Source organism: Brienomyrus brachyistius, chromosome 2 (assembly GCF_023856365.1).
Source record: "Brienomyrus brachyistius isolate T26 chromosome 2, BBRACH_0.4, whole genome shotgun sequence".
Lineage (NCBI taxonomy): Eukaryota > Metazoa > Chordata > Actinopteri > Osteoglossiformes > Mormyridae > Brienomyrus > Brienomyrus brachyistius.
The window spans coordinates 12,830,460-12,858,336 of record NC_064534.1 but is presented as its reverse complement, the minus strand read 5'-3'; the positions used below and the strand labels follow the sequence as shown (position 1 = coordinate 12,858,336).

At 48.8% G+C, this 27,877-nt stretch overlaps 1 protein-coding gene across 4 annotated transcripts; it reads right to left on the bottom strand.

The window, feature by feature from the left end:
- Nucleotides 1-470: 470 nt before the first annotated feature.
- sorbs3 (sorbin and SH3 domain containing 3) lies at nucleotides 471-26,802 on the bottom strand. Of its 4 annotated transcripts, none has more exons than XM_048998003.1 (21): nucleotides 26,562-26,802; nucleotides 18,026-18,104; nucleotides 16,693-16,890; nucleotides 16,172-16,244; nucleotides 13,719-13,855; nucleotides 13,038-13,101; nucleotides 12,244-12,282; nucleotides 12,032-12,137; nucleotides 10,962-11,070; nucleotides 9,097-9,150; nucleotides 8,640-8,747; nucleotides 7,677-7,735; nucleotides 5,721-5,842; nucleotides 4,876-4,934; nucleotides 4,615-4,661; nucleotides 4,391-4,505; nucleotides 4,177-4,302; nucleotides 3,072-3,575; nucleotides 2,725-2,828; nucleotides 2,430-2,536; nucleotides 471-2,277 (listed from the first exon to the last, which is right to left on the bottom strand). In XM_048998003.1, exons 2-21 carry the CDS (start codon nucleotides 18,035-18,037, stop codon nucleotides 2,216-2,218), a joined length of 2,205 nt encoding a protein of 734 aa, XP_048853960.1. In that variant the 5' UTR covers nucleotides 18,038-18,104; nucleotides 26,562-26,802; the 3' UTR covers nucleotides 471-2,215. The 4 variants fall into 4 exon arrangements, with proteins under 4 accessions (XP_048853960.1, XP_048853965.1, XP_048853951.1 ...); XM_048998008.1 differs by lacking the exon at nucleotides 26,562-26,802 and adding an exon at nucleotides 23,628-23,777 and having other exon boundaries at nucleotides 471-1,557; XM_048997994.1 differs by lacking the exon at nucleotides 26,562-26,802 and adding an exon at nucleotides 23,628-23,776.
- Between the last annotated feature and the right edge of the window lie 1,075 nt (nucleotides 26,803-27,877).

The following is a 27,877-nucleotide window of genomic DNA, read 5'->3' as shown; positions in this document are numbered from 1 at the left end:
CCATCTGCTGATGGGAACGACGGTGCTGCGAATTACCCCTTATGAAGCACCAGTTTTTATGAGCCTAACAAAAGAGTTTAACTGCAAAGCTCTGGCGGTCTTCTTCGTAGATAACGAGAATACGGTGCAAGATTTATAATGTGACAAATGCTGTGGTGATAAATCGCGTTTGATAACAACTGTCAAATTAAAGTCTACGCGAAATAGCGTGTTGTCAGTGTGAGCCGAAAGCAGGTGCACAAACCAAAAATATTTTTTTCAATACCTGAAAACATTTATTATCAACCACATCTGTGAGTATTTTAGAAAATTAAATACATTCTATAAGTAATAAAATACATATCTGTATGTATGTGGTTTAGTAAAAAAATACAATAGCAGTGATTGGTACAGCTGGAAGTATGGCGTGCCTGCAGTGTTTATCAACAAAAACCAATAATAATGACAATAATAATAATGTCCACTTGTCATTCTGGCATTTCTGGAAATGATCTTTTATTTCTTAACATATGTGAACTTCCATTCTGTTCCTCTTTTTCAAGGTAATCGTAAAGAAACGGAATACAAGGAAACAGCAGTCTTTTCCATGACTAAATTCTAGTATTACAGGAGAATAAGGGGTCGTTTGACTTTCATATGAATTATATCACCCCGTATTACCGCAACATGTTATGAAAGTCAAGGTTCGCTGCTTTTCATGTGTTCGCTTGATCCTTTGCTCGGTGGCTCTTTCGTTAATGATTGCAGGCCCCTACGTAAACCAGTACTTTTATTTCACACACGTGCCAAACAAAGCGGATTAGTTTATTTTTAATATACAGTGAAGAAAACGTGGACCTGCTTGAGTTCAATCAATTGTGCTCCGTGAGGCAAACAATCCGGTCACGTCCTTTTTCCCCCTCCTGTTCTTACGAGGAAGTGCGTCTTAACCTTAAATGAACAGATTATCCGTACGCACCAAACGTGATGCCAGAGCATTGAGAAATACGCTCCAAAATTTTGCATATATACACTAAAAAGTTACCCAGTCGCAAGCTAGAATACGGCAGAGATTCTACTAAATTGATACAATTGATATTTCTCCACTCTGTCAAACTCGAATATCCAGGGTCATTTCTGTCCTACTTGCTTATCTACATTCTTGACCAGACTTCTGCTCACTGTGGTTTCCCATTTTACGTCATTTAGAGAACGGACACCCCCGCCCCCCACCAGCCTGGGGAGGTGGGCTTCCCTAGACGTTCAAAACTATCAGCATTCACAATCTAAGACGTCACTTCGCCCAATTCAGTCAGCATCACCTTATCTTACAGAGCGGGGTTATCGGTTTAGCGAGCTTTAGTGTGTATCGCAAAGCGGGTTGTGAAAAGTAATAGATAAAGAGACGTGTTGAAACACGATCCTGTGTAATTTGTTAAAGCCCCAAGGCTATATATCTAAAACGCAATTATACATAACACGTAAAATGTAACGAAATCCAATACAGTTGTAGTAGCCATTTTCTTCTCATTATACTTTCTTCTTCAGCTCAGCCTGGAGGTTGTTAGAGATCTGAAACTGAAGAGGACAGGAACAGCTTACGCAAATAAGTGCAGGAACTTTTCCATCCCGTGGAGCAGACAGCTTTCCCGAATAGAAGACACGGTTCGTGGAATAGAGTACAAGGTTCGTGGAAATGTAAGCACGCCCCCTGGTGTTTCGTGTTGTGGAGGCATTGGATGTCAGTGGAGTAGAATGGGGGGGGGGGACGACGACAACGACGACCACGACAAACAAACAAGTTGAGGACGTGCTGCAGGGACGAAAGTTGATGGACGGAATGTGAGTTTTATAGCTGAAAGCCTTCAGTTCATCAGAAATCCAGAAGGATGCTTTTGTGACAGTGCGGGTGGGGGTTAGCTATAGCCACTGTGCAGGTTGGGTCCCTGTGCAGGCTGGGTCCCCAAACATCGGTCTTTTCTCCAAGTGACCAAGAGCTTGAGGGAGAGCTCTGTATGCAAGGGGGCGAACAGGCTCTCGCACTCCTGGGCACCCAGAGCGAGGGTTGGTTTTAGGGCAGCCGGTGATGTGAGCATGCAGGGCGGCCGGCTGGGTGTGAGAGTGAGGTGCGGCATAGTCGCCGGTGCTCTTCCGAGTGCTACTCCAAGCTAATCCGCCATAATAATCAAACAGCTCAGCTCGGGTTGGTGCAGCATGACAGGGTGGGCAAAGCCGCTTAGACTGGAGCCACATAGTTGCCGGGAAAGGTCCCAAATGCTTGAGTTCTTTCGGACGTACCTGCAGAGGGAAGAACAGGTGAAGATTGCTGAGGAGGGTCACAGTTTCTCCGTGCCCCAGCGCCGAGACAGCGCATGGAAAAAAATATCCCAAAAATGTCCAGCAGAGGGCAGCAAAGATAATCAAAGTGGGCGCCTGTGCAGCTCCATTACCTACAAACCAGCCGTCGTCACACTTCTCCATCACATTCACAATGTCTCCTTCCCGCAGTTCCAGCTCGTCGCCATTCTGCGGCTTATAGTTGTAAATGGCTTTATACCTGAGCACAGAGTGTAGGCATGAAGGTGACACATGGCTCTCGGACAGCAGGCCTGGTTTACCGAGGCTGTAACCCAGCAACCTCTAGGGCCCAGACTACAACAGGGTCTGTGTTGGTGGTCATGAGGAATGAAGCATCTGCTACACTTATTTCCTGCTAGAAATAGCGAGAAACAGTCTTGAACTCACGGCTGTCGTTGGACCAGTATGGAGCGGTTACTGGTTGGGGCCTGTGAGCTGGGAGAGGCCTTGGTGTGGGGGCTGGGTTGGGTGGAGTTTATGGAAATTCCATCCTTATAAAAAAAGCAGGGGAGGACCCCAAAGAGTTTAGAGAAATACACATTTTAAATTATATGCTCGTATTTGTAGAGCGTTCAACGACTTGTAATCAATGTATTTAGATGATGAAATTTTTTGCTTATGTAAATTATAAAAATGTTTAGACTGGTCTTGCATGCAGCTGATGTCCTGTTCTATTTTAAACTTATTCATGAAAAATTAGTATTTGTGAATGAAAATGATCAAAAAAAACATACCTGAGTGCAATAGAGAGATTTCTGTGGACCTGTAGGGGGCGACGATTGCATCCGATTGGATGATGCCATGGCTGGGCCAGTCTCCTTGCCGGAACAGGCGTGTCCCACAGAGTGTGCTGTACTCCGGTGGTTGGTCTGCAGGGAGTCTGATTCAGGCCAGTGGTTAAAGGCCTGTTTTGGGGAGGTGGATTGACTGGGAAACTGGGACTGCCTTAACTGGAAGGCGTTGGGTAGAGAGGAAGCCTGGGTGGATGGCGACTGGACGGCTTGGAGGGGAGATCTCATGTCTGAGCTCAAGGGGCCGGGATAAATGGGGGAGTGCAGGGGACGGCCAGGGCTCAGGGGCGAGCTGGGGCTGGCGGGGTAGTCGTCGCTGGATTTGGTGCGGGGCATCTTGGTGACCTGGACGTAGCTGATGGGGAAGATGCCGCTGCGTGACGTGCCGGTGATTCTGCCCTCCAGCCAGCTGTCATCCACACGCCGTGTCACACAGATCTGCTCACCCTGGAGAGGGACCACAGCATTTGGTATCTAGGCACATTTACTCACATATACCTGAGGGTAACTGCCTCTTACTGCTATTGCTTGCTATTTAACCAACAGCCAACAGCCAAGCATAATGCTCAGCCTTGGGACAAAATTACTTCAACCAAGCCCCTTTGAGGCTGTCTCCTGGGGTTCCCCCAGGACCTAAAAAATGTCCCCACAAGGTAAAACAGGTTTCTATCACATTTTGGGGAAATCTGGTCAAAACACAGGCACACGCACACAGCCACCCGCACACAGCTACATGCACACAGGCACACGCACACAGCTACATGCACACAGCTACATGCACACAGCCACACGCACACAGGCACACGCACACAGCTACATGCACACGCACACAGGCACACGCACACAGCTACATGCACACAGCTACATGCACACGCACACAGCTACATGCACACAGCCGCACGCACACAGCCGCACGCACACAGGTACATGCACACAGCCGCACGCACACAGGTACATGCACAGCCGCACGCACACAGGTACATGCACACAGCCGCACGCACACAGCCGCACGCACACAGGCACAGAGCCACACTCGTGCCATGCAGACCTTCCGGAAGGACAGCTCTACTGGAAGATCAGCAGCGAAGTTGAAGAGAGCGATGGCCTCTCCATACTCCAGCACCTGGATGGTGGGAGATTTGATGGGCGTCGGCTTTTCCGTCGGGGGGATGATCTAGCAGAAAGAGAGGAGCACGATAATGCTCAGAGACGGTCACCTAGTCAACTCGCTAGTCAACAGGGATACAGGGAAAAGAAATAACCTCCACATAGGTGGTGGGGAAGATCCCAGCTCTCCCATGATGCTCTCCTTCGAACCAGTTGGCATCAACCTGCCGGTGGATGTACACCACATCTCCCTTCTGTAGCGTCAGCTCTCTGCACACACAGGGCGAAGCAGAGCATCGCGCCAATGAATGAAGCTGGAATGAATTGTCTGGAAAGTACAACCAATCAATCTTGAGGGATTAGTAGGCATTGTACTCACTTTGGCGACTGGGCAAGGAAACTGAACTTAGCTCTTGCCGCTTTCATCTGCACAGCAGAAACACAAGGAGAGTTTATCAGTCACCCAGCAGGGGGGAAAAAATCATCAACACAGGTTATAGATCTTTTTTATGCTTACAAATGTTCTAGAATTAGCATCAAAAGGGCAAATGATACATTGCTTAGAAATATGCCTTTTCTTTAGTGTCACAGCAGCTTTTGGAAGACTAATTCATCTTTTATTCAGGACAAATCGTCCTACCTTCCTCTCCTCCCTCTTGGGCAGGAACTCCATGGCTTCAGCTGAGGCAGCAGAGCTACCTGTAAGGTGAGAGAGAGAGAGAGAGAGAGAGAGAGAGCGAACTACACACCTCATATGGGAGTGAGTCATCGGGTAGCATCAGTGCCGCTCTGTGTCATCCCGGCGTTCCCATTTGCCAGCGCCACCCCAAAATGTGTCATAAACATCCCAGATTCCTTCTGGTGTAAGTCAAGCGCTGGAACACACTGTGGGAAAGCTACAGCCTCGGAGGGAGCGTGCTGTCACTTTAAGAAAAACGTTCCACGTCTTTCGGAGGAATGTATCTCCCATCCTCCGGCACAGTATAAACTTGGAACAAAACAGACAAACCTCCTGACCAGATTTAGTGGACTAATACGCAAATAGGAGAATTAGATAAAATCAGGCAACATTGCTCTGTAAATCACGGTCTTTAACTCTCAGTGTCTAAGCTCCTAACCCCCTTTAAAAAATCTCCCCTCAGCCTCTAAGGTCAACCTGACTATTCCCTCATGATTGGGTATTTATGAGTCAGAACAGAACAATCCGGGAAGCAAACAGTCACTTCCTGGTTTCTGAATACACATTTCTGTAATACTTATCCGTATATTAATCCAGACTTAGTTATCTCCAGCATTAGATCTGGCTATTTTTAAGACACAGACAGCCGACTGCGAGGGTGTTGTCTTTTTCACAGTTCAGGTCTCATGGTGCTTTGCAGAGGAGTCAGCACTGCATGGAGGAAGTGTCTCTCTCTCTCTCTCTCTCTCTCTCTCTCGCTCTCTCTCTCTCTCTCTCTCATCTCTGGCCTGCAGTGTGGGACACACCTCTACCATGTGGGGGGCTGCAGGTGGTCCTCAAAGCTCCACCGGGCCTGGGACCGATGGGGTGGATGGTTCCCGCCAGACAATCAGGCTTCAACCCAAGCTGCTTTGCTCCTGCTGGGGTGCTAGAAGAAAACAGAGGAGAGAAAAGGGGATATGAGTCTTCAGAAGGTGCCCCGTCCCCCCCAGGGCCTGCGGAAGGTGCTAGAACAGACGGACGACTGGTAGGGATGTCCCTCAGTGGTTAGGGGCCGGCTGAGCAGGGTTTCAGTGAGTCAGGTTTCTTTTCTGCCTAAGTGACGTCACAGTGGAGGCATCAAGGGTGACGAAGTCAGTGTCCCAGAAAGACAGGGAGGGGTGCAGAATGAAGCACCATCCGCTGACATGCTTTAATGATTGTACTCACACATCTTTAATCTTAGGATAATACATCACTGGAATTACTATGTCTGTTATTATTCACCCGAGGTTTACTTTGAGGTCTCATGCAGCGGTGCGGATTTGTGATTAATGGCGATAGAGGGTGCGTCGCGCGCTTCTGTCTGCTTTCACATTCAGGTCGGTAAGAGGGCTTTTGCCCAAGGCAGTATTGCCATTGTCCAAGTAAAGCAAACCGGCTCCGTCTTCCTACAGGGACTTTGTTGTCTGGAATCCTGAAAAGTTCCCAGAAGACACTTCCTGTTGCTGTACTCAGAATCTGGGTTCAAAGGCCCAAGCGGCACGAAAAAAAAAAATCACAAGACCGGCTTCGCGAAACGGCCCGTCCAGGTTGGTGCCTGGGGTGCCATCGCTTGCAAGGGGTTGAGGGTGAGCCCAAAGCTGAAATGGATGCACACTGCCCATCCTGTCGGTGGGGGCGGATGCACGCAGATGGATTAAGGGGATTTTGGGGAGGTTAAAGGAGGCCAGGTATGCGGGCTGCAAGCCAGAGGCTCAACCATTAACTTGCCCCAACCGCATGGAAGCTGGCATTGCTTAACATTCTAAAGGAAAAGATGAACAATGCATTTAATGAACACACAGGAGTGGAAAATGTGTAATTACAGCTCAAGGGAGAGATACCTTTACAAACAAGGCCTGCAGAACTGGTCAGGCCTCTGCAGCATTACCTTTTTAGGTAGCTGTGAACAGGAATTTTAGGAAAGAACTCCAAATATTTGTAGCTCTGAAACGTACCACAATAGAGCATTATAAAAGTGTTCAATCAACTGGGGCAAAAAAAATGAAGGTCAGAGGAGTATAAAGTAACACAGAGCCAAGAATGTATTTAGAAGGAAAATAGCTGTGTTGGTGGTCCAGTGAACCCCCACTCGATTGTAAATCTCCTAACATTCTGGATACTACCTAACATACCGGAGTGACATGGGCCACATGGAGACCTGGGAAGTGACTCGATCCACGGCTTTTACTGGGAACATTCGAGTCATTTGCCATGGAGAGACTGGGCACAGTAAGAGTCTGCTGACCCAATTAGGAACTGCATGGGAAAAATTCAAGTGGAATTACTATCCCATTGTAACAGTGGAAGAGTCAACCCCGCTGCTGTGGAATGAGCTGTGTTTGGGAATAGGGCAGCCAGGACAGAAATGGGAGACAAAATCGACAAACAGCCTTATTTTGAGTGAATAAGATGCTCCTTAAAGCAACGAGAAAAGGTTGCAAATGACAGGTGACCGCAAACACAGAAAGTTACCGCTACTGATGAACAGGCTCAAACAAAACAAAAACAAGTGGCTTAGCTATTAGCTGTTAGCCGTTAGTGTGCAACACTCAGAGTTCTGCACGTTTCCCTGCTCAGCTTAGCTGAAAGAAATGCCCCTCAGTGCGAGACGGGGGCGTCCTGATCAGGGGAGGATTCCTTACTCAGACGTGGCTGTCACACTTCCAGACACATGCCTGGGCGCAAACTCACACACACACACACACACACACACCGAACGTGACCCACGAGGATTTCACCTGGTGTCCTGTCCCGCTCTTGTTCCGTGAGCCGTTCCTGGGCTGGAGCCTCGGGGCGCCTGGGAAACACAGATGGCATTGAAGGCTGTCTCGGTTGCGTGGCCCGACCTATTGCTCTCACTGAGTTACGGGGAAAATAATACAGGCGCTCAGAAAGTGGAGGTGGTGGACACTCCCATCCCGGACCAGTCTCACTCCCCTGGGTCTTACGCTCCTCTGGGTATCGTTACAGTTTGCTGTCCTGTCAACAGCTGGGGGAAGGTGTGTTTTTAAGGAGTGTCAAATGGCAGGTGGACGTCTGAATTAGTGTGCCGCTTCCCGCCGGACAGTGTTCCGGATGGGAACTGAATCTGTGAGTCCACTCTGTGCAAATTCAGGAACAAAGTGACGCGTCGTGCTTCCGCATGCAATGCAACAGGCATTGTTACTCGAGACGGTCGCATTCACCATTTCATCCAGATCCCAAGCAGAATCAAAGGGAAGCAGATCAGACACCCGCTACTGATTTCCCATCGGCAGACAAAGGAGGGTGAAGGGCGGCTGCCTTGTTTTAGCGGGGGGGGCATGGGGGGGGGCATTGGGGGGGGCATGAGGGCCGGGTCACACAAGCGGAGGTGATGTTGGCATGCAGGGTCAGCTCCTCTCACAAATGACCTGTCTGCACCGTCCCGCCCAGAGGAGAGGCTAAGTGAGAGGCGAGGTGGGGGGGCGGGGGGGGGGGTGGGGCGGAGCAGAGTTGGCCTGATCGTCGTACCTTTGATTTAGGTACTTAAGCTGAATCATTTCAAATTACCATCGGATTGTTAACTGCCTGATTGTAATGGCATTTTCCATGTTGATTTAACCAAAATCACCTAGGTGATTCAAACTGGTCAATCTGCAGTCTATTAATGGCAGGGACTGGGAGCATGACTCGGGTAGGGGGGAGGGGGCAGCATCAGCAGAGTCATGGGGGCTGAGTACCTGACCCCGGGCTCTCCGCTGCTGTTTCTGAGACAGCCTCCGCTCCAGGCCCAGGATGTCCGAGTCCAGCTCGGCCTCAAAGCGGCTCAGCTCTGTGACCAGCGTCGCCTGGCCCAGGCGATCGGGGGATGGGGGGGTTACAGAGGGGTTATGCAACACCCTCCAGAGACAAAGAGCACAGAAATGACGCTGCTCCCCTTTGTGTTATAGGAAGCAAGCTCTCTAAAGACCCAAAACTTACAATCGCCACATTTCACCCAAATGAAATATATTTCCCAGGACATTAATGAAGCGTACACAGCTAGTACACAGCTAGTACACAGCTAGTACACAGCTAGTACACAGCTAGTACACAGCTAGTGATGTGAAATGCAACCTCCCGAGGTTCAGCACAGAAGTATTAGCCGAACCCAAGCACCCGATGCAGCTGAAACAGGTCCGGCGGTTTGTCACTCACCTCGATGGAAGGAGAATGAGCCCTTGCAGGAGGTCGGTACAGGAACCACTGACCCTGAGAAGGACACAGCCTCGGTCACCACAGTACCAGCCCAGTGCGCTTACAGAGAACCACAGAGGGGACTCTGCACATATGCGGAAGCTGACATTGCTGCTGATGGGGTGCATTTAACTTCATGTATTTATCGGCTGGTCACCGATTACCTAGAAAACAGGCGGTGAGCGAACTGCTTTTATGGTGTGAGAGTTAAAGACGTTGCATTTCCTGGCCTTTATTGGGTTTTTTTTTTTTTTTTAAAACTCCTTGGCAACACGAGACGACCCCCGTGCCAAAAGCCAGGTGTGCGGGGGGGGTTCACCCACCACGACCAAAATAATGCGGACCATAAGTCATCTTAGTGAATAGCGGAGCCTGATATGGTAAGATGGTAATCGGGGGTGCGTCTCCCGGCAACGAGCCGCAGTGCGTCACGCGTTCTGAGGATCGCGATCCCATGATGAGTTAACGGGGTAGACAGGATGCCTCAGTTTGGGGGGTGAACAATATTTCTCTTCATCCTCCCCTCCTGACCACGCCACTTCACTCCATTCTGCAACCCATGGACTCGCCCACCACCTCTCCGGCAGACAACAGACCCTCACTCCCAGCTCAGAATAAAGCAATGAGCTGTACAGTGAGGAGTGCTGCAGACACTGCATCCCTGCACACACACTGGTTCCCTGGTTTCATGGGTCCTCCCTTCTAAGGAGGTCTTTTGTCTGGGACAACTACAAAGGAGACCCATTCACTGACGCCGGGCACTGGCCCCGAGTTCTGTAATTCGAAATGCAGGTCCACTGTGTCTCACCTTGGTTTTCTAGATAAATCTACACCAGAGAAGTACAGCTAAGGATCAGAAAGCGGGGTCAGCCTGCATCCATGGAGCAACTGGGGTTAAAGGCTTTGCTCAAATGCCTGATGGTGACATCACACTGCCAGTCATGGGATTTGAACCAGCAATCTGCTGGACTCGGACACAGAGGTCTCATCAGCAGAGTTTCACTGGGTCTTTTATTTTTCCCATTCATACATAGCCAGGGGCGTACCTAAAAATCTGGGGCCCCACTCAATTTTGCATGTAATTTTATGTCTCCAAGGGCCCCAGTAAAGTGCTGGGGCCCCTGAATCCACCAGGGTATCTGTGACCCTATTGTGCCCCTGCATGTGACACAGAAAGGGGACTGCAAATGCCTCAGCTAAAGCCTCAGACTCTTCACAGGGTAGGGAAGGGGCCCTGGGGGGGGGGGGGGGGGAGCATGCCGTCTGCTCAAAGACATGCCTTTGGTCACACAGGTCCGAACACGCCTTAGCGCCGGGTCGTCTCCACACTAAACCTGCCTATAGACCACTCAGGCAGCAGCCGCCCCCAAAGCCGCCCCAGTGCCTCACTGGCAAACAACAGGGGCACTCTCAAGCCAGGGAATAGGACCCCAAAGGCGTCTATTCCAAAGCCTGCACTCCCCTCTGAACACGCCACAGGCACCATAGCAGAGATCTCTACACAGATGCCTGTAAGATGTGTACAGCGTGTAAAAATTCCATAGTTTTTTTTTTGTTATGCAAATGAACCCTGCTATGCGCACACACATGGCGATATTCTCTAATCATTTACAAATTACTTCCATACATGTTTCCTTTTCATCTTCAGACCTTAAATATGCCAACATTCTGCTCAGATCTGACCCACAGCATCCATTTATATCACTCACACACCATATAAAGAAAAAAAGAAGAGAGAAAAACTAAATGAAACGGCACAAAGTCGCTAATCAGACCGCTGAGCTGTGCTGGGGAGGGTCCGCAGGAGCAGACGAGCCCCTCTTTACCTTGATGGAGTCCGGTGTCGGGGCCCCCTGCCCAGGCTCGTAGTCATATATGCTCCGGGGCTCTGGCCTCTGCAGGTCACGCACTCCGTCCCCGTCTCCCAGCCGGCTCCTGAGACACACCCACACACACGTAAAACAGACAGAGGCGGACAGCTACTCCACGGCGCTCTCACTGCTGCCACCTGCAGAGACACATCCCCAGCTCGCCCCTCCTCGCCGCGTTACTTAATCCTCCCGCAGGGGTATTTGCTGAAATTCCTGCAGTAGGTGGTTCTTTGGGTTCTTGTCGGTCAGGTGGTAGGAGCACGTTTGTTCGACACTGTAGCCATGAAATTTATGTAACCGAGCAACATCTGCCCTCATGGGCGTAAATTATAGGGGGCTGGGGGGTTGTAAGCCCCCCCCCCCCCCAACAATCAAGGCCAGCCAGTACACCAGCAGAAAAAAACTAAATAAAATGGCACAAAGTTGTAAATCCGGTCTGACCTCCTAATCATCCCCTATATCTAACTGGTGAATTCTCTCCTGCCCCTTCACCGCCGTAGCTGCTGTGTAGTGGGAGTACTGGTGCAGAATGGCTGCCATCACACCATCCAGGTGGGGACTACACAGTGGTCGAAGTGGCTCCCCATTGCTTGTGTAACAACTTTGGGTGTCTTGAAAAGTGTTATATAAATGCAACTTTCATTCATTCTTTTGTTCAATACAACCCCCTAGACCCCCATAAATGGATGGAGACCCCAACCCCCTCCAGATGCTCAGCCCAAAGTTATGCCCTTGTCTGCCTTTATTATTATTTATCTTTATTTATCATCTTTATTTATTTTTATCTGCTCATAACCATCTACGACAGGAGTGGGCAACCGTATCCAGAATGGGCCATTCGTTATGCAGGTTTTCGCTGCCATTCCCTAATTAGATAACTAATTAGAGGACTAATTGGCAGAAGAGTCCTCACACCTGGGTTTGAACAGCTGACCTAAAGGTTATCCCCAAATACCTGCACACACACCGGCCCTTTGTGGGTAAGACTGGCCACCCCTGATCTATGGGGCCGAAGCCGGACTCACCAGTCAGGCAGGGCTCCGTGCACCGTGAGGATGAAGGGGTCCCGTTCAGCTGGCTGTCCCCGCGGTATGTCGACAGCAGTTGGATGTGTGGGCGGGGCCCTGTCACCTGGGAAACAAGGATGAAGAACAAGAGGCTGTACTCCCAGCATGCCTCTCTGCTTCTCGAGCTCCCCATTCAGAAACAGGGGGCGGGCCACTCATACTGCACTTACCGTCCGCCAACAACCGCCCAGAGGTCACCAGGTCAGGCTCTGCAAGAAAACAAGCCCCTGTTAATGACCCAAACACAAATTCACAGAAATGCTCCAGTGAGACGGGGAGGAAGCGTGCAGATGAGTCAGCAGGACCAATGGGTCTGGGAGTCTATCGCGAAATAGCACATTATCAGCCATTCAGAGACACCAATTCATCTGACCACGTTTGCTAAACAGGAGGAGAAAAGCCCCACAGACAGAGTGAACATGCAAACTCCACACACACAGAGCCTGGGGCAGGATTCGAACCCACAACCCTGGGGAAGTGACCTATAATGCCGCCCCCTGTCTGCACCTAATACTCAGTGATGTAATATAGATGGCTGTTACGTACACCATTCCAACAGCATGACCTCCTCTTTCTGTTAAACCACAACACCTTCTTTCAGAGCCTAACTGTCAAACATACTCGTCATCTCACCGGTGATTATCTCTCCTTCGACAGCATACCTCAGTGCCTACATGTGTAAGAGCCAAATGACACACATGAGCTGGAAGGGAGAGGTCTGAGCACAGCAAACCAGTCTGGCTATGAGAGGTTGACGACACAACGAGATGGAAGCGAAAAGGGACGCGTCCCTCCACCTCACCGCATTCATGGAGTATCTTACATCTAGCCACACCTATTTGCAGCCACCGGCTTCAACCTGTACTCTGTCACTTCACGCAGGAGGAATGGAGTCTCGGTTTGGGGTGGAGGGGCCGTGAATCGGGACAGGACACGAGGCACGGGAGGGGGGCGGGGTCCTTGCCTGCCGGCTTCCTGTGGATCTGCCTGAACATGCTCCTGTACCAGTCCTTGGGCTTGTTCACACTCTGTTGACCGAAGGCAAAGTGAAGATGAGTCAACACAGCCTATAGCTAACGTGAGGAGTAAGGAGTCCTTTTAGAGACAGAATGAACACAGATTACACAACAGTGGAATGATCAGCTGCCAAACAACGTGAAAGAAGGTTATAGGAATTCTCCTGGTTCTAGGACACAAATTGTCTGTTAGAGTAGCAAAACTTTCTGACCTTGTTATGAGGTCAAAAGACTTGTGTTGACTTGTGCTCCATATCCTGTACCTCCCATCCCCCAGGGACCCTTAATTCAGTGTTTCTCAACCCAGTCCTCAGGGACCCCCAGCAGTCCATGTTTTTGCTCCCTTCCAACTCCCTGCCAGATGCTCCATGTTTTTGCTCCCTTCCACCTCCCTGCCAGACGGTCCATGTTTTTGCTCCCTGCCAAATGCTTCATGTTTTTGCTCCCTTCCAGCCCCCTGCCAGATGCTTCATGTTTTTGCTCCCTTCCAGTTCCCTGCCAGGCTGTCCACATTGTTGCTCCGGATAGGGAGCTGGGAGGGAGTAAAAATTGGGATTGTCTGGGGGTCCCCAAGGACCAGGTTGGGATACACTGCCCTATCCCCGGTCTTCAATACAAACGCTGCTGACCGATCTGGAGGCGATGGGCATTCCAGTCTCGTCCACAGGGCCAATGCCAGAGAACTTGATCAGCCTCTCCTCGGCTCGCATGGACATTCTGGGTAACGTGGCAGCTGACCCACTCCAGGACCCATTAGCTGGGGAACCTGTGACAGGCAAGAGGAAAAGGAGTGTTTATATTATACAATATAAAGAGCGGCTTCTCCGTTATACTACTGCTTGACCGACTCTGTTTTTTGTAGACGTGTCAAATGCTGCTAGATTGTACCACAGACATGTAAAGTCTGGTAGGGATCAACAACTGGCAGCCTGCAGGCTGCACCGACCCCTTACACTGTTTTTCCAAGCCTGTTTGCTGTGTAAAAATATTAAATGCATGTTTTACGAATGAGCAAAATAAAAGCAATTTGAAACGAATAGCAGCACCTCATGCTGCCTGACCACTAGGAGGAGCTGGAGACAGTCATTAGAAGAAATGCAGAACGCTAGATGTGATCAGCATGAAAAAGGCGTTATTATTAAAGCCGACTGCTATCCACAGATTAATAACGAATATTCATGTCTGTCGTCAGCGGTTCTTTCCATTTTCTGTTTCGCGTTGTATTATATGCATTATAGCAAGCGTAATTTCTTGGTTAGACGTAGGCCTGGGCGGGATTACGGTACCCTGATGGCTTGAGTACTTTATGTAGTTCACGTTACGCTTACTCTTTATCCCTTGCGCGCATTTTACATGATTATACCACAGTATACAGCATTTTGGTATTTTCAAACAATATGTTGATTTCTCGTTAACACGATTTAAGATATTAGCCTAACTGCAGAAAGCTGTAGGGTTCTGTAATGCACAGTCGATTCTCCTGCATTTTTGACGTCCCCTGTCGCAGTTTCGATATATCATGGGGGGAGGGGGGGCATAAGAAATTAAAATGGAATTTTTTTGTTGACTTGCAAAAGCCACAGACGACACACAAAACATTTAGTATCCTATACATGCATTAAATACGTGAACAGAGCTGGTTTGGAAGCTGGCAAACGTTTTTCCGGCAGCCTCTGTCCTGACACCTCGGAGGTACTGCGCAGTGAACTTTGTATCCCGTATTTCTCGTGTCTTATCTTTCCGCTTTCGCTCTGCTCGCCTGATCTCTTAGCTCGACAAAGGAACCAAAGCATTTTACCTGGTTTTCCCAGATCACAGGGGGCCTGTGGTCCGCAATGTGGGAGGCTGGACCGTAAGGGTGGACATTATTAAAAACGGTTGCGGTACATTTGTACTGGGCCGATACCAGAGTGGCTAATCGGCATATTTATCGAAATCCCCTACTCGACAAATCTAACTGACCCCATCACAGTTGTAATTAATTTTATGGCCCAGCTGAAGATTAAAGTTGCCCATCCCTGCTTTACCGTGTATGTGAATCAAACACTGATAGACCCAACTATGGACGGGATGAAATATGTTGGACTCTCTGCTAACTTAGTTACACTATAAACAATGCTAGACTCTACACCAGGCATACTGCAGGTGAACAGGTACAAGCCAGCATCACCTACAATAGTGTTTCCCAATAGAGTTTCCCAACCCAGTTTCCCAATACAAAGCACTTGTAACGGTTACTTCTGTAACCCTAAATTTAAAAAAAGATTCGTGTTACTACAACTGCAGTGCTGAAATATTGCATAGTTGGTGTCATTACCGCATGCAGCCACTGGTAGGCATTAGTTCACAATAGTCCATTTACTAAGCTTATCAATGAACATCCCTTTGCTTAATCCCGTGCAGGTCAATCCAATAGGTAACACAGGTGACAAGTCGTCGTCCCCCGCCCCCCAAGTGCAAGGGGCAAGTAATGAAAGGAGAATTGGGGCAGCACACATCGTACACGCATGTACACACTCATGTAAACTGGGGTATTTCTGAAATAACCTCACGCCAGGTCTGGGTAATAAGATTGCTGCCATCTTACATTTGAAATTCATGCTGCATTGTTGATGCTCTGCTGATCCACGTTTGCTGATCATGATCCTCGTTTGCTGATCATGATCCTCGTTTGCATGTCTTTCTATACTCGTTTCCCAACTGGCTGGCAACATAAACGCTGATGCCCGAAACATCTCCTAAGTTCACATCTAAGAACCTGTAATTTTACTTTTTGTGGATGACCAAGTGACAGTGAAAAAAAATGAATCGTGTTCATTGCTTTCCTAAAAAAATGCTTTAAACTGCTACATGTTCGTCTTGCAGAAAGTTCCCAGGCCATTAATCAGCAGTGAAGAGAATGAGTTTCCAACCATATTAAGCCAGGAAAGTCACAACTGGATACCAAAACTGTGCACAGGAGATGTGCTTGTTTTTGAACATCGCAATAAGCACTGAAGTTGCACAAATACTTAAATCATTGTCAATAACAGTTCCTACAGCGAAGGTGTTTTGAACATGAAGATTGCATTCAAGTCCTTACCGGCTGACTGAGAAGGGCCATAGTAGGTGCCAAACTTGGGGACAGGAAGGGCACCTCCATTGACTTCTGAGACCTGAAGGCAGACAAGGTCTCAGATGACAGAAAAATAAAAACTAAGACAGCAATAAGGAACATAATGTGAAACCCAGCTAGAACAATGTTTACCGCAGTCACAAACCACAATTGGTCTGATACTAGGAACTGTCATGGGGGGGTGTATTTTCTCCTAAATCAAAGATGCACATTCTCAGAAAAAAGGGTAAGAATTTGTACCTTTGCTTGTCATTGGGGCTGTGCCCTTGTTATTGTACCTTTTATGGTACAGAAACGGACTCTGAGGAACATCCCAACGGTACAAACAGCATTAATGTACCATCAATGGTAGAGAAAAGTTCCTTTTCTACAGCTAAGGGTACAATTAATAGACCCTCGAGGGTTTAGCCCCAGTGACAAACAAAGGTTTTTTTTTCTGAGAGTGTAGCTACTGTAGAAACACAAGTGCTAAATGTAGCCAGGCTTACCATCTGCTCCTCTGGGGGGGACGCCTTGTGGCCGGGATCGCCGGTGTGATATGGGCTCTGGGGAGGGGTGAGCAGTCCGGGCGAGATCACCACAACCTGCTGGGCCAGATCCAAAGGGCTCTGGTACCCACTGCCGACGCCACCGTCCGAGAAGGTGATCCGCGAGCCGTTGACATGGTCCAGGATTTCCACACGTCGCTGTGAGCACGGGAGACGGCAGCTGAGTGACCTTCTACCTGCTTGTACGCGACACACACGCACCAACACTCCACCCATCCAGCACTTTCCAGGACCTGCCTATCCCAAAAGCTGGCTGGTCTGGGGAACATCCACTGCTTACCTTGGAGTGCTAATTAGCCCCTGTTCCCCGGGTGCTGCTGAGAGGCCGCTAATTTATTTGCGGCTGGACCTAGAGGAAGTGCCGTTCCACCTACTCCATCAGCTCCCTTGCGTGGGTCAGAGAATGGAGCCCATTCAGCAGGTCGAAACAGGAGAGGCTCATTATGTGCCCATTAACCAGACATCCAGCAAAGCCCTCCGTTCTGAGATGCAAAGGCGTTGCTAGGGCGGTTTGGGGGAAGAGGAGGAGGGGTCAGGGATGTAAGCGGTCTGACCGAAGGGCAGCGATGCTCTTTTTCGCATCACAAACTTGTTCCCATGGAAACCAACCCCGCCCCGTCCGGCACACCCACCGCCATCACCCCCCCAGCCTCTGTTACTTAATGGATGACAGGGCTGTGCAAAGTATAGCCATTAGCACATCGGGGTCATGGGAAGCGGCACGGTTTCTCACAGCTCGTGAAATCGTATCTAGATAAATCAGGGCGCAGCCCTTTGTCGCGTAAAAGACTGGAGCATTTAAATGGAAATTCTAGCCCGTCCTCAAACAGTTCCCTACTCCACTCTGTTTTGTTCCTTCCGGCGTCATCGCCTTGTCATTTAACGCAGCTAAACGATGTCCATCCAGGTACGATTCTGACCTAATCCGCACTTGCGGCCCTCTGAGACACCCGCCACACAGCTCTCCAAGCACAAAAGCAGCACCGAGGAGGATCCGTAGCTGAGACACAGCCGTCAGAACCGTAGACCAACTTTGGCCCTTCGATGTTCACTGGGATCGGCCGGCACCCCAAGCACAGCCCCGCTGTCAGTGGTGATGCCGCCCTGTTTGCACAGCTGTCAGGCAGCCAGACGTTACGGGAAGCCCTGCTGCTCCTTGTTTTGTCCGAATCTCACCTGGCAGCTTTAGTAAATATTGTTCTTTTTCTAAATCGTGAAGCTGTCAACAGAACAGGAAAAAAGTGTCTTGTAGAGTCACGCCATTGTCCAGTACCTGAGGCTGCATTTCATCTGGTTTTGTCCCTGCTTCTTGATTACTAGCTGTTATCTCTTAGTGTGCAGATCACCGATCTCTGGGGGTGAAGAAAAACAGGGGAAAAAAAACACAGTCACATTACTGATACCATATTCAAACATGACGATCAACAGGATCAGAAAAGGCACAGGACAATCATATCCCAAAAAAAAACCTAAATTTCTCCTCACAGATGTTTGGTTTTCAGTTTCTTTCCATTTTCCCTAAGCGTTACCGTTGCGAGGCTACAGTGAAAAACCCCGAACGTGCGCTGAAGGTTCCTGCTCCATCCCCCTTTATAACTGCACAAAGACAATAAAACCCATTGTTCTCACGTCTAATCAAATCAGGTACAGGATGCTAACATCCCGCTCCTCAGCCCTGCCACTCGTCCAAAGAGCACTAATGAAAGTCACCTGCAGAACCTCTTACAGGTCACATGACGCCGGCTGAGCCACTGCACACACCAACTTTCCCTCCTCTCGGCAGAACACGTCTCAGACCCTGTGTGCAGTTGAGTTTTGGCAGCATGTCAGGTGAGAAATGAGATAGCAGGTTGTGGAGGCGAGCAGATGTGCCATCATTTCAGGGTCGGCTTCTTCAAAGCCAATGAGCGCATAGCAGTCTGAATATCTCCATATTTAGAGCACTGAAGGGGTCTGCTTCATTTAATCCCCCTTCCTGGTGCCACATTGCTGTGTGTCACTACAGGGAGAGGAGCAACACTCAGCCAACAGCCTTTCAATGCAAAAGCAAGGCTTTAAGGGAACTGATTTATAGCAACATTCATCTCGGGACTCCAGAATGAAAAATTTGCTTTATATTCCTCTGCTGGCCGAACACAGTCATCTGAAACAATGGGGGCCAGTCGGTGGACTAACAAATTTCTTCTATTGCGACCAGGACTGTGGGATTGGGGGAGAGGCAGAGAAATGGCCTGAACTCTAAATCCGACCCCGCAGTACCTGTGGGAGGAAGATCAGATACCGTCTCTTGGCACACAGATGGAGGAGGTCACATCCAGAGAAAGATGGAGGTGACCATGTGACAGGAAGGAGGGATACAGGAGGGATACCAGCCATGGTTACCATAGAAACCAATGTTTCCTCACCATTCAGACTTTTTACATTAGACCTTAAAAGTAATTAGCAACAACGACCTTTCCTTCCTGGGTTTATTACAGACGACCCGTTCTGGGGTAGGTTAATATCCATAATTAACATTATCAAATTCCAGAGGAACTCAGTATTCGTCCTCCCCTAATTGTTCCAAGGAGTTACATCATTGTGAGTCACTCACATCAAACGAGTGCATTAAATAAGCAAAGGAATATGTCGAGTGTCAGTACGACTCCCACCCAGTAACCCACAGCGCAGCTCCCAAGATGTGGACAGCAGACATCTGCAGTCAGGAGGACAAATTCACCGGAGCCAAAGGTAGATTTTCAACGACTTCATTCACTCTTCATCACAGTCAGCGCTGGACTGGGATTAAAAATCAGCCCTGGAAATGCCCAATATCCCGTTCAAGCCCTGACTATAGTCCTAAGAGCTCCAGTTGTGATTTGACATGATGCCACCAAAGACATTGGCACACAAGGGCCGTGGATCCTGGGCAATGATACCGGGCCGTAGCTAGATCTGAGAACAGTGGCCTGTATTCCATACCCAGTCGCACAACCGACCTTTTCTACACTGACTGTTTCATTCAATATGGCAGCAGATCGAACAATTAGCATCCTTCTTCGTCATTACACTGCTGCCATTCATGTGTGTGTGCAAGTCTCCGGCATAAATAAAAGTGCGCTTTCTTCTGTAGCTGTTTCCCCTTTTCATTGAGTATTTGATTGTGCTGAGGTTTTGGGAAACGAAGCTGTGCGCTCCGATCGACACTAATGTCAGTCCTCAGCGCGGTGTCTTTAAATTTGCCAGGAAGCTTCCTTGCTCACTTGACTTGCGGTCATTGTCTCCTTCTCTGTCGTCCATTCTGTCTCTCCTGCATTTCCTTGGGACTAGCATGAAGGATTTTAAATAAAAATAAAATCCCAACAGCGAAAAAGAAAGCAGCTTAGGCTTCAGGAGCCCTAAAAAAAGCAGTGGGTGGCTGTCGGTCAGTCAGTCACATCCCTCCTAAGCAAGAACTGGGATAAATGATAAGTTTGACTTAAGCACCACCCTGACATCCGGCCGACTGGCTAAGTGTCACGGTGGAGGAAGCCAAAAATTAGTCAGACCTAATAAGGTAAAATCAGACTGAATGTTGGGTGAAAATCTTTCCCCGGAACACCACTGCCCTGCCGAACGTGTTTACTTTGCATCTCATTCGCTGGAGGTGCCCCTAAATCATCAAGACAAATCCCCTCACTCCCATAGGACGGGATTCCCTCCAAGGGCTCACAGAATGTTTGTTTGCCGCGCGGGATTAATGGAGGGGCGGCCTCATTCTTGCGAGTTACGCCGAGCGGCCCGAGCCACATATTTACAGATGTGTTTTCCCTAATATGGCTCTGTAATCTCCGGCCTACAGAGCCGTCCTGCTCAATTACTGCTGGCCCTGACAAGATGCCCCAAAGAGCAGCGTTACTTGCCACCGGTTGAATAAACTTGGCTGTGACTTTAGAGGTGACTCCAGTAATCTGGAGGCAGTCACAGCGCGGATGAAAGGCACCGGCCTGCTCCGCGGCGTCTGTAAATATGCGGGGTGCTAAATGCTGGAACGACAACGACGCTGTTGTTTTAGCTCTCGTACACCGTTTTCTCACCAGGGTTTCCCGGAGACCAGTAAAGCATCTTTCTATAAGACAAAGAGGGTAAAGGTAAATCTGTCTGAAGCCACAGTAGCTGCTTTAGGGTCCAGAACTGGGCTACGCGACGGCTTCTCTCAGGAATCCTCTGCTTGCCATCGGAAAGATGGGTGGATGTGCATTCTCACGCGCAGCTCAATGGGCTTCAGGAGAATTACGCGTGGATTACACACAGAGCCTATTAAATCACCGGCATATGGACGATCCTGGCAGGGACAAGCTTATCAGAGGCTTGCTTGTTATGGTGTCCTGGTGCGGTAAGCACTTGTGAACACTGTGCCAAGTGCGCGTTGCACAATACATCTGTCATGAGAAGGTCCACTTGACTGCACCCAGAAGCCGGGAAGTATCATTCTTTACATCTCTTAGTGGCTACTTCCTGTCCCATTGGAGAAGATGAAGCCTTCCTAAGTGAAGACAGTATATCTTTTAAAGTAGCTGCAAATTATAAAGTCCTTGAACACAATAAATAAAGTCTGGTTTACCACGTACTTTTTCCAGCACTGGGTGGGTGCATGACCTTCTCACCTTCCGGCATGACATTCCGATTACAGCTCGGATGAATCAGCTTCAGGAGAAGCCCTAACCTCTGTCGATCTTCTTCTCTCTCTCTGGCTGGCAGTGGGAAAACCGCAGGAGTTACCACACTGAGCCTGACCATTTCACACGTTGGGACTGAGGGGTCTGGCCCCAGACTGTGAGATGGGTGTCTTCTGCAAACAGAACTCTGGTATTTGTTTGCCAGTTGCTGGAGGACAGCTCCCGTTGTCAGGGCCTTCGAAACACCCACCGGTGGAGTTTTAACAGCCCACATAGCTATCCCTCGAACTTCAGCCCTTAAAGTAAACTCTTGTTTTAAGTTTAAATTTCTCTGTACTGAGATTCAGACTCTGTCCCTAAAACACTGGAAGAACAGGAAACAGATGCATTAAATTTGCCTAACAAACATGTAAATCTGTTCCTGCTTCTCTCTCTTTGGCAGTCTTCCTCCACATCACAACTTCAAAGCTGACTTCTTACTTACTGCGTGTTTATCACGTCTCTTCACAGGAGTTGTTTTTTTGTTCGATCATTAGGCTGCATATTGGCACCAGGGCGTTAAAGGCCAGGGCTCCCCTAGTGAAGCTAAGCGCTGCGCCAAGCATGGATGTGCATTTCTCAGAGAAAATTCTCCAGAAAACCGCACCCTTTGCAAGATGACCCTCAAGGTACCTGCTCGTTCTGAGAAAACAGCCTTGTAAAGGAAAGGTCTCCTTGAGTGAAAAGCTGGGTGCTACCAAAAGTGGACATGAACCATACAAGGATGTGGAGGGGTCCTGCTAATTAAATGTGTTTTTTTTTAAAAGGAATACACACATGAATCATACACAAATTTGGCTTGTCTCCTTGTATGGCAGTGTTCCTCTCCCAGCGGACAGTTGCGGACAGTTGCGGACAGTTGCTTACCGCACCAGGCCTACCTCATTCAGGTCATTTATGAAGAAGTTTATCATCCAGCTCTTTCATATGTTAATCATGTAATCATCTATTTCTCTGTCAAAGGTACCAGTGGCAAAAAGCTGGACTCGGGAAACAGGCTTAAAATTTATCCTCCACTAAACTCCCATAAGCACCAAACCTATTACAATCTCCAGTCCCCTTTGTTCCACCCGCATCTTTCCCATACAAGTTTCATTCCTCTGCTAACAGAGGTGTATAATTCCGGTCCAGAAAATAAAAATCCAGACCAAGGTTTTTTTCCAACCGACCTGTTGAGTACTCTGTGACTGTGACTCTTTATGCTAAACTGGTTGGTTGAAACAAAATCTCGGTCTGGATTTTTACTTTTCGGATCTGAATGTTCCACCTCTGTCTACCAACAACTATGGTGTTGTCTGGGAATATCTGTTATTATTTATCGACATATTAACAGGATTCATCCACCAACCGTTTCACTACAGATGTGGAGCACAGAGGTACGTTTTGCTATAGAAACCAATCAGGCGATAATCACACCGTCAACCGGCTGCTTTTTAAAATTAGTATCGATATAGATAAATATATCACATCTTCATATATGGAAAGGAGAAGCAGAGTTGATCATGAGATGGTTTATCTGTGAAAATGAATTGCTCTATCAGAATCAGGTGCATCTGCTGACATTCCATTCCATCTCTTTCAGGTAGGTAGGTAGATAAGAGAAACGATGGTTACAGGCAGGGTCAACTGAAGGCGACGTTCTGAAGGTGTGCAAAGGTCTCCTATAGGAGGGGGCCTTCTCCGGGAAACCAAAGGGGGAAACTGAGTCTTTCATCGGGGCCAGCAGGAGAAATGAATCTGCAGATGCCGTCCATCCCTATCTGCATCTCACGGGACGACCCTCACCCACCTGCAGCTGCCCGGAGACCATGCTGCCCCCAGAATGTCAGCATCCTGTTCCCAGCGGAAGTCAATACTCAATCTGCAAAAAGCCTTTTTATAACAGAAGCCGAAATTCAAAATGCTAAGTACATCTTTAGATAAATCCTGTGGAATACAAAGCCCAAATTCAGCTCTTTTGGTCTCACCCACCATCCTGGTCGTATACTGAGACTTTCCTAAGAGCGGAATAGTCTTTCTTAGAAAGGGCGCGCTTTTACGGAACGAGGCAACGTCGGAAACAAGCAGCCGTCAGAGAGCCTTGCTGAAACCCAAACCGCCAGCTCGCTGCCAGAGCGGGCCCTCTGTGTCCGACTAACCCTCACCGGAGAGCCACAGCCAAATGGAATCTGCAGCATTCACCCGAGAAGCTTCACTCACCAGACCATGTGAGGAAATCCCAGGAGAACAGTCCTCACACGCTATCCAGGCCAGAAGTGCTGTGCGGAGCCCTGTGCCCTCTGGCCAGTCCCTCTTCCCACTCCCCCTTTCTCTCTCTCTCTCTCTCTCACTCTCTCCCTCCCTCTCTCCCTCTCTGAATTCACTCTCTCTGGTAACAACTTCCCGGTTGACAGGCGTCACCATGGCAACATCGCTGGCCCCCTTGAAAGGGCGTCTTCCTCCCGGCTGCCAGCCCCGTGCACCGTGCGGAAAACACTCTGTAGTGATAAGGTGATATTTCACAGTACGAAGTTATGGAAGACGGAACAAACAGTCTGCAGACTACACCTCCACCCTTCCTCCTCCATAACCCTGGCCTGAAAAGGAGAAACAGGAGGATGCATTGAGAGCAGCTCTTTGTAGTTGAGTGAGCTCTTAAGGAACTGCCGACTCTCCGGGACGTGAGATGTGTAAGGTGCTTCCCCCTGCCTGTTGCCACCAAGGTCCTTCAGCAGTGCTTTCAAAACCTCCTCAACCCCCAGGTTCTCTACAACCGTTTACTAAATTTTCACCAGTTCAACGTGCTGTAGATGGCCAGTGGAGGTACCTTGTGCACCAGTGCAAACTGATCCTGCACCATGTTCATTAGCCCTCTGCTTGCAGTCCCTTGACAGTGATATAATTGCACTAGCTCTCCATTAATTGCTGACCTCATTCTGTAAAAATTCTGTTATAATTCCTAACACTCCATGAGCATTTTGGCTTAGCTATGTCTTACTGTTACAACTGTATATTACAAGGTTATACTAATTGTCAAAACTGGCAGATTATCAAAAATCAGTCCACAGACGCAGGAATGTTAACACAAAAGTCTGAACTTCACAGGTTCAGGATAACGCAGTGAAACTTATCACTCTTAAGGAGAACCATGGATAAGCAGTGTGCTCAGGTTCCACGAATACATCCACAATACATCCATAACCAAACTGAAATAACTTTAAAACTCGCTATTCTAGTTTGCCCAAAACTTCAGCCGGCCGAGAGAAGTTCTTGCTGACTGCCGTAAGAGTTTCGGTGCAGAAGATTCCCGAAGAGGCTTTGGGTTGTTTCATTGTGAGGACGCAGACGGAATGAGACGTACCCTCGTCCACCCACCTAATTCTGAATCTGCTTCCCCATTGTTCAGCAATCTGCCGCAGTGCATTCCCGACTCGCCGACAGCTCTGCGAGCCCAGCTTCAGCGCGGAGTCGCGGCGTCAGCTCATTCTCAATAATTCTGCGGTCGCGCAGGCTGGCTGGAACAGCTCAAACCAACATGAAGCGCTCAAGTGAGGAGCTCCAGGCCCAGTGAGACGAGGGGCTGAACTGCGCCGCTGTGAGAGCTGAGTGTGGCAGCGTTCCCTGCTGTGCCCACACTGCGCGACATGTCACTCGCCAGCTCACTGGAGGGGCAGATCTGATCGCAGACCTGGCACCACTCAACCAGGCATCCACACAAAACATAGAGACAAACACAGAGTGAAACAAAGACTAAACAATGACCCTAACCCACCACCCCCTCCTCGACAGTCTACTCCAGGGTTCCTCATGGGTTCCCCAATTCTGGTCCTGGAGGTCCAGTCCGCAGCACACTTACTCAGCTCACCAGCTAATTGCCATGTTTGATAGGTGTGTTTGAGCAGGGAAATCTGCAAACTGTGTCGCAGACTGGCCCCCCAGGAACGAAATTCGGGAACTTTAATCTACTGTGATTATCACCCATAGCCTGTTGCCATCACAGCCTTGGACAAACTTAACCAAAAATGGAAAATCCTCCCCTAAAACATCTGCTCTTCCAAGAACCTTTAAAGAAACATTTTTTAAATGTAAACAAAACCCCCCCACAGAACTTAATGAATAAAACATTTAATCATTTGTTCGACATTCTTCCACAAGCCCACAGTCTGTAACATTGTATCTTGGTTGCCTTTATGACCAAATACAGACTCTTCAACAGTCCGTCATTTGGGGTTTAAAAATCTCATGGAAGACTGGAACAGCAGATATACTCTGCTCCCATTTCTGACCGTCAGCGATATTCGCAAGGAGATGCACTCAAATCTCCGCTTGGCACGACAGAGTTTGCTTGATTGTATAACAGAAGGCTGTTTGACAGTTAAAGATATCAATCCCTTAATCCTACTTGTGCTGGAAAGATGTCAAACTCCTTTTTTTTTGTTTACATGAATGAACATGAGCATGTTGTTTTGAGAGTCACAAGCTCTGTTCCCCCTTAACCTGTGAAATGCACCTCTATGAACACTCGACCCACACGTTCAGTGACAGAAGCTAATGGTACTTTGTAAAAATCCAGAACCCTTTCCTGCGCTGCACCTCTCATGCAAGTTTTACCAGTCATTGACAAGCAGCAGAGAGGACATAGTGGGGGGGGGGGATGGGGCGCAGATCTCCATTGAGGGATCACAGTGATCTCCAAGAGCAGACTAGACCCTAGACTGGGACATATTGGCCAATTCCCAGTAAGTGCAGAAAATGTCCGAAACACTTGAAATGAAGTCAGAATTGGTGCCCAGAGGTATGCAACAGAAAGTCCAAGAATGGAGCAGGGGTAGCAATAAAAAAAAAATCCGCCAGTTCTTACACAACTTTTAGGGCTCACCTCTACAGCCAACAGGCTACAGACCTTCCAGTTCACAAATCCAGCAGCAGACAACTGCCAGTTTCAGCACGACAACGAAAGAGTGATGCCCATCTCAGCTCAGACCGGGAATCGCGGATATTAACATACTCTAGACATGGTTCCACACTTAAATTGGTGAAAGACAGAACATGCAAGCCTCGTGCAGACGGTCCCGCTGGTGCGTGAGACAGTCCCTCAGTGCGGCCGTGTGAGGGAGCCAGCGAGGTGCAGATGAGCGAGGATTAGGTACTTACAACGCCCTGGGCGTGGAGTCGCTGCAGTACGCGGAGAGGTGCAGGAGTAGCTCCAAGTGCCGCTCCCGCGTCTTAGATCGGAGACCGGGCGGTGATGCGCGCTCAGGAGCAGGCAGTGTTTTGTGTGTGTATGTGTGCATGTGTGTGTGTGCACGCGCGTGCGGGACCGCGCCGCCCAGCGGCACCCTCCCATTCCGCCGCTACAGCGCGCGGGGGCTTTGTAATAGTTTCCACCCGCAGCTGGAAATGATACAAATTCCCGTGCAGGCACAGTATAATGGAAACGCCCTTTTGTGTTTCACAAGCAGGAAAGGACGGGCCCACTCAGCCCTCTCTGCATTGCACATAGAAATGGCCTGTCCCATCGCAGGGCTCAGCCTCTGGGCTGACGGTGTAACTATCTGAATCATACGCTAAAATATCGATGCTGTCATTTCATAACACAACACACAAAAAAAGATTCATTAGTGCGAAACTTGCTCTGGCTTCAGGCAGAATAATTCATTTATCCCTTCAACTACATATATAAAGGTAGTTGAACTACAATTGACTAAAGTTAAGGAAGCACTGAAACAAGCCGCGAATCGGCGCTCCGGCTCAGACGGGCACGGACGCACACACAGCTGGAACAGATTGAGCTCCGTAGGACTCAGTGTTTCCACACCGGGCTCCAGCAGCAGCCAGGCGCCGTGGGGGAGACGTTGTTCACTCACTGCGGAGTACGCATGTCTCTCGTGCAATACACATTTTCCATTACTGCAAAACCATTCACGGTACAATTAATGTAAATATCAACTCTCATAGTATTTTAGCATGTGAGGCGATTAAATTTGCTAAATGAACGCATACAGATTCAGTTTTAACGTATACACGTCTGGGGACAGATGTGGGGTGACAGGCGTTCACACCGACAGGCACTGACGAGGCAGGCAGGCCTGGTTACTTTATAAACGCCAAACCATATCATTCTTTGTGAGAGGCAGCTGTCATTCACTGTTGGCATGCAGTTACGCGAAGCTACTTTGGGTGAGATGTTTGTGAGATGTTTCTTTAATTTGGGAGACTGATAATGAACAGAAGCATGCCTTACATGTCCCATTAATGGATTTTTTTTCTTTCCTAAACGCACGGACATATTCTAGGATGGTAACGCCAAGATTCATCAGGCTTGAATTGTCGAAGAGTGGTTCAAGGAGAATGAAGAATCATTTTCACACGTCAGTTGGCCACCACAGAGTCTTGACCTTAACCCCATTGAAAGTCTTTATCGAGCGCTTCAACTCACCTATCATCAATGCAAGATCTCGACAAGAAAT

Bases quoted from the DNA above. Each gene is read 5' to 3' on its own strand.
- sorbs3 (XM_048998003.1), bottom strand. The intron at 4,506-4,614 runs GTGAGTACAATG...CTGTGTGTGCAG, and splicing joins TTCCTTGCCCAGTCGCCAAA to AGAGCTGACGCTACAGAAGG. The intron at 2,537-2,724 runs GTGAGTTCAAGA...CTCTGTGCTCAG, and splicing joins ATACTGGTCCAACGACAGCC to GTATAAAGCCATTTACAACT.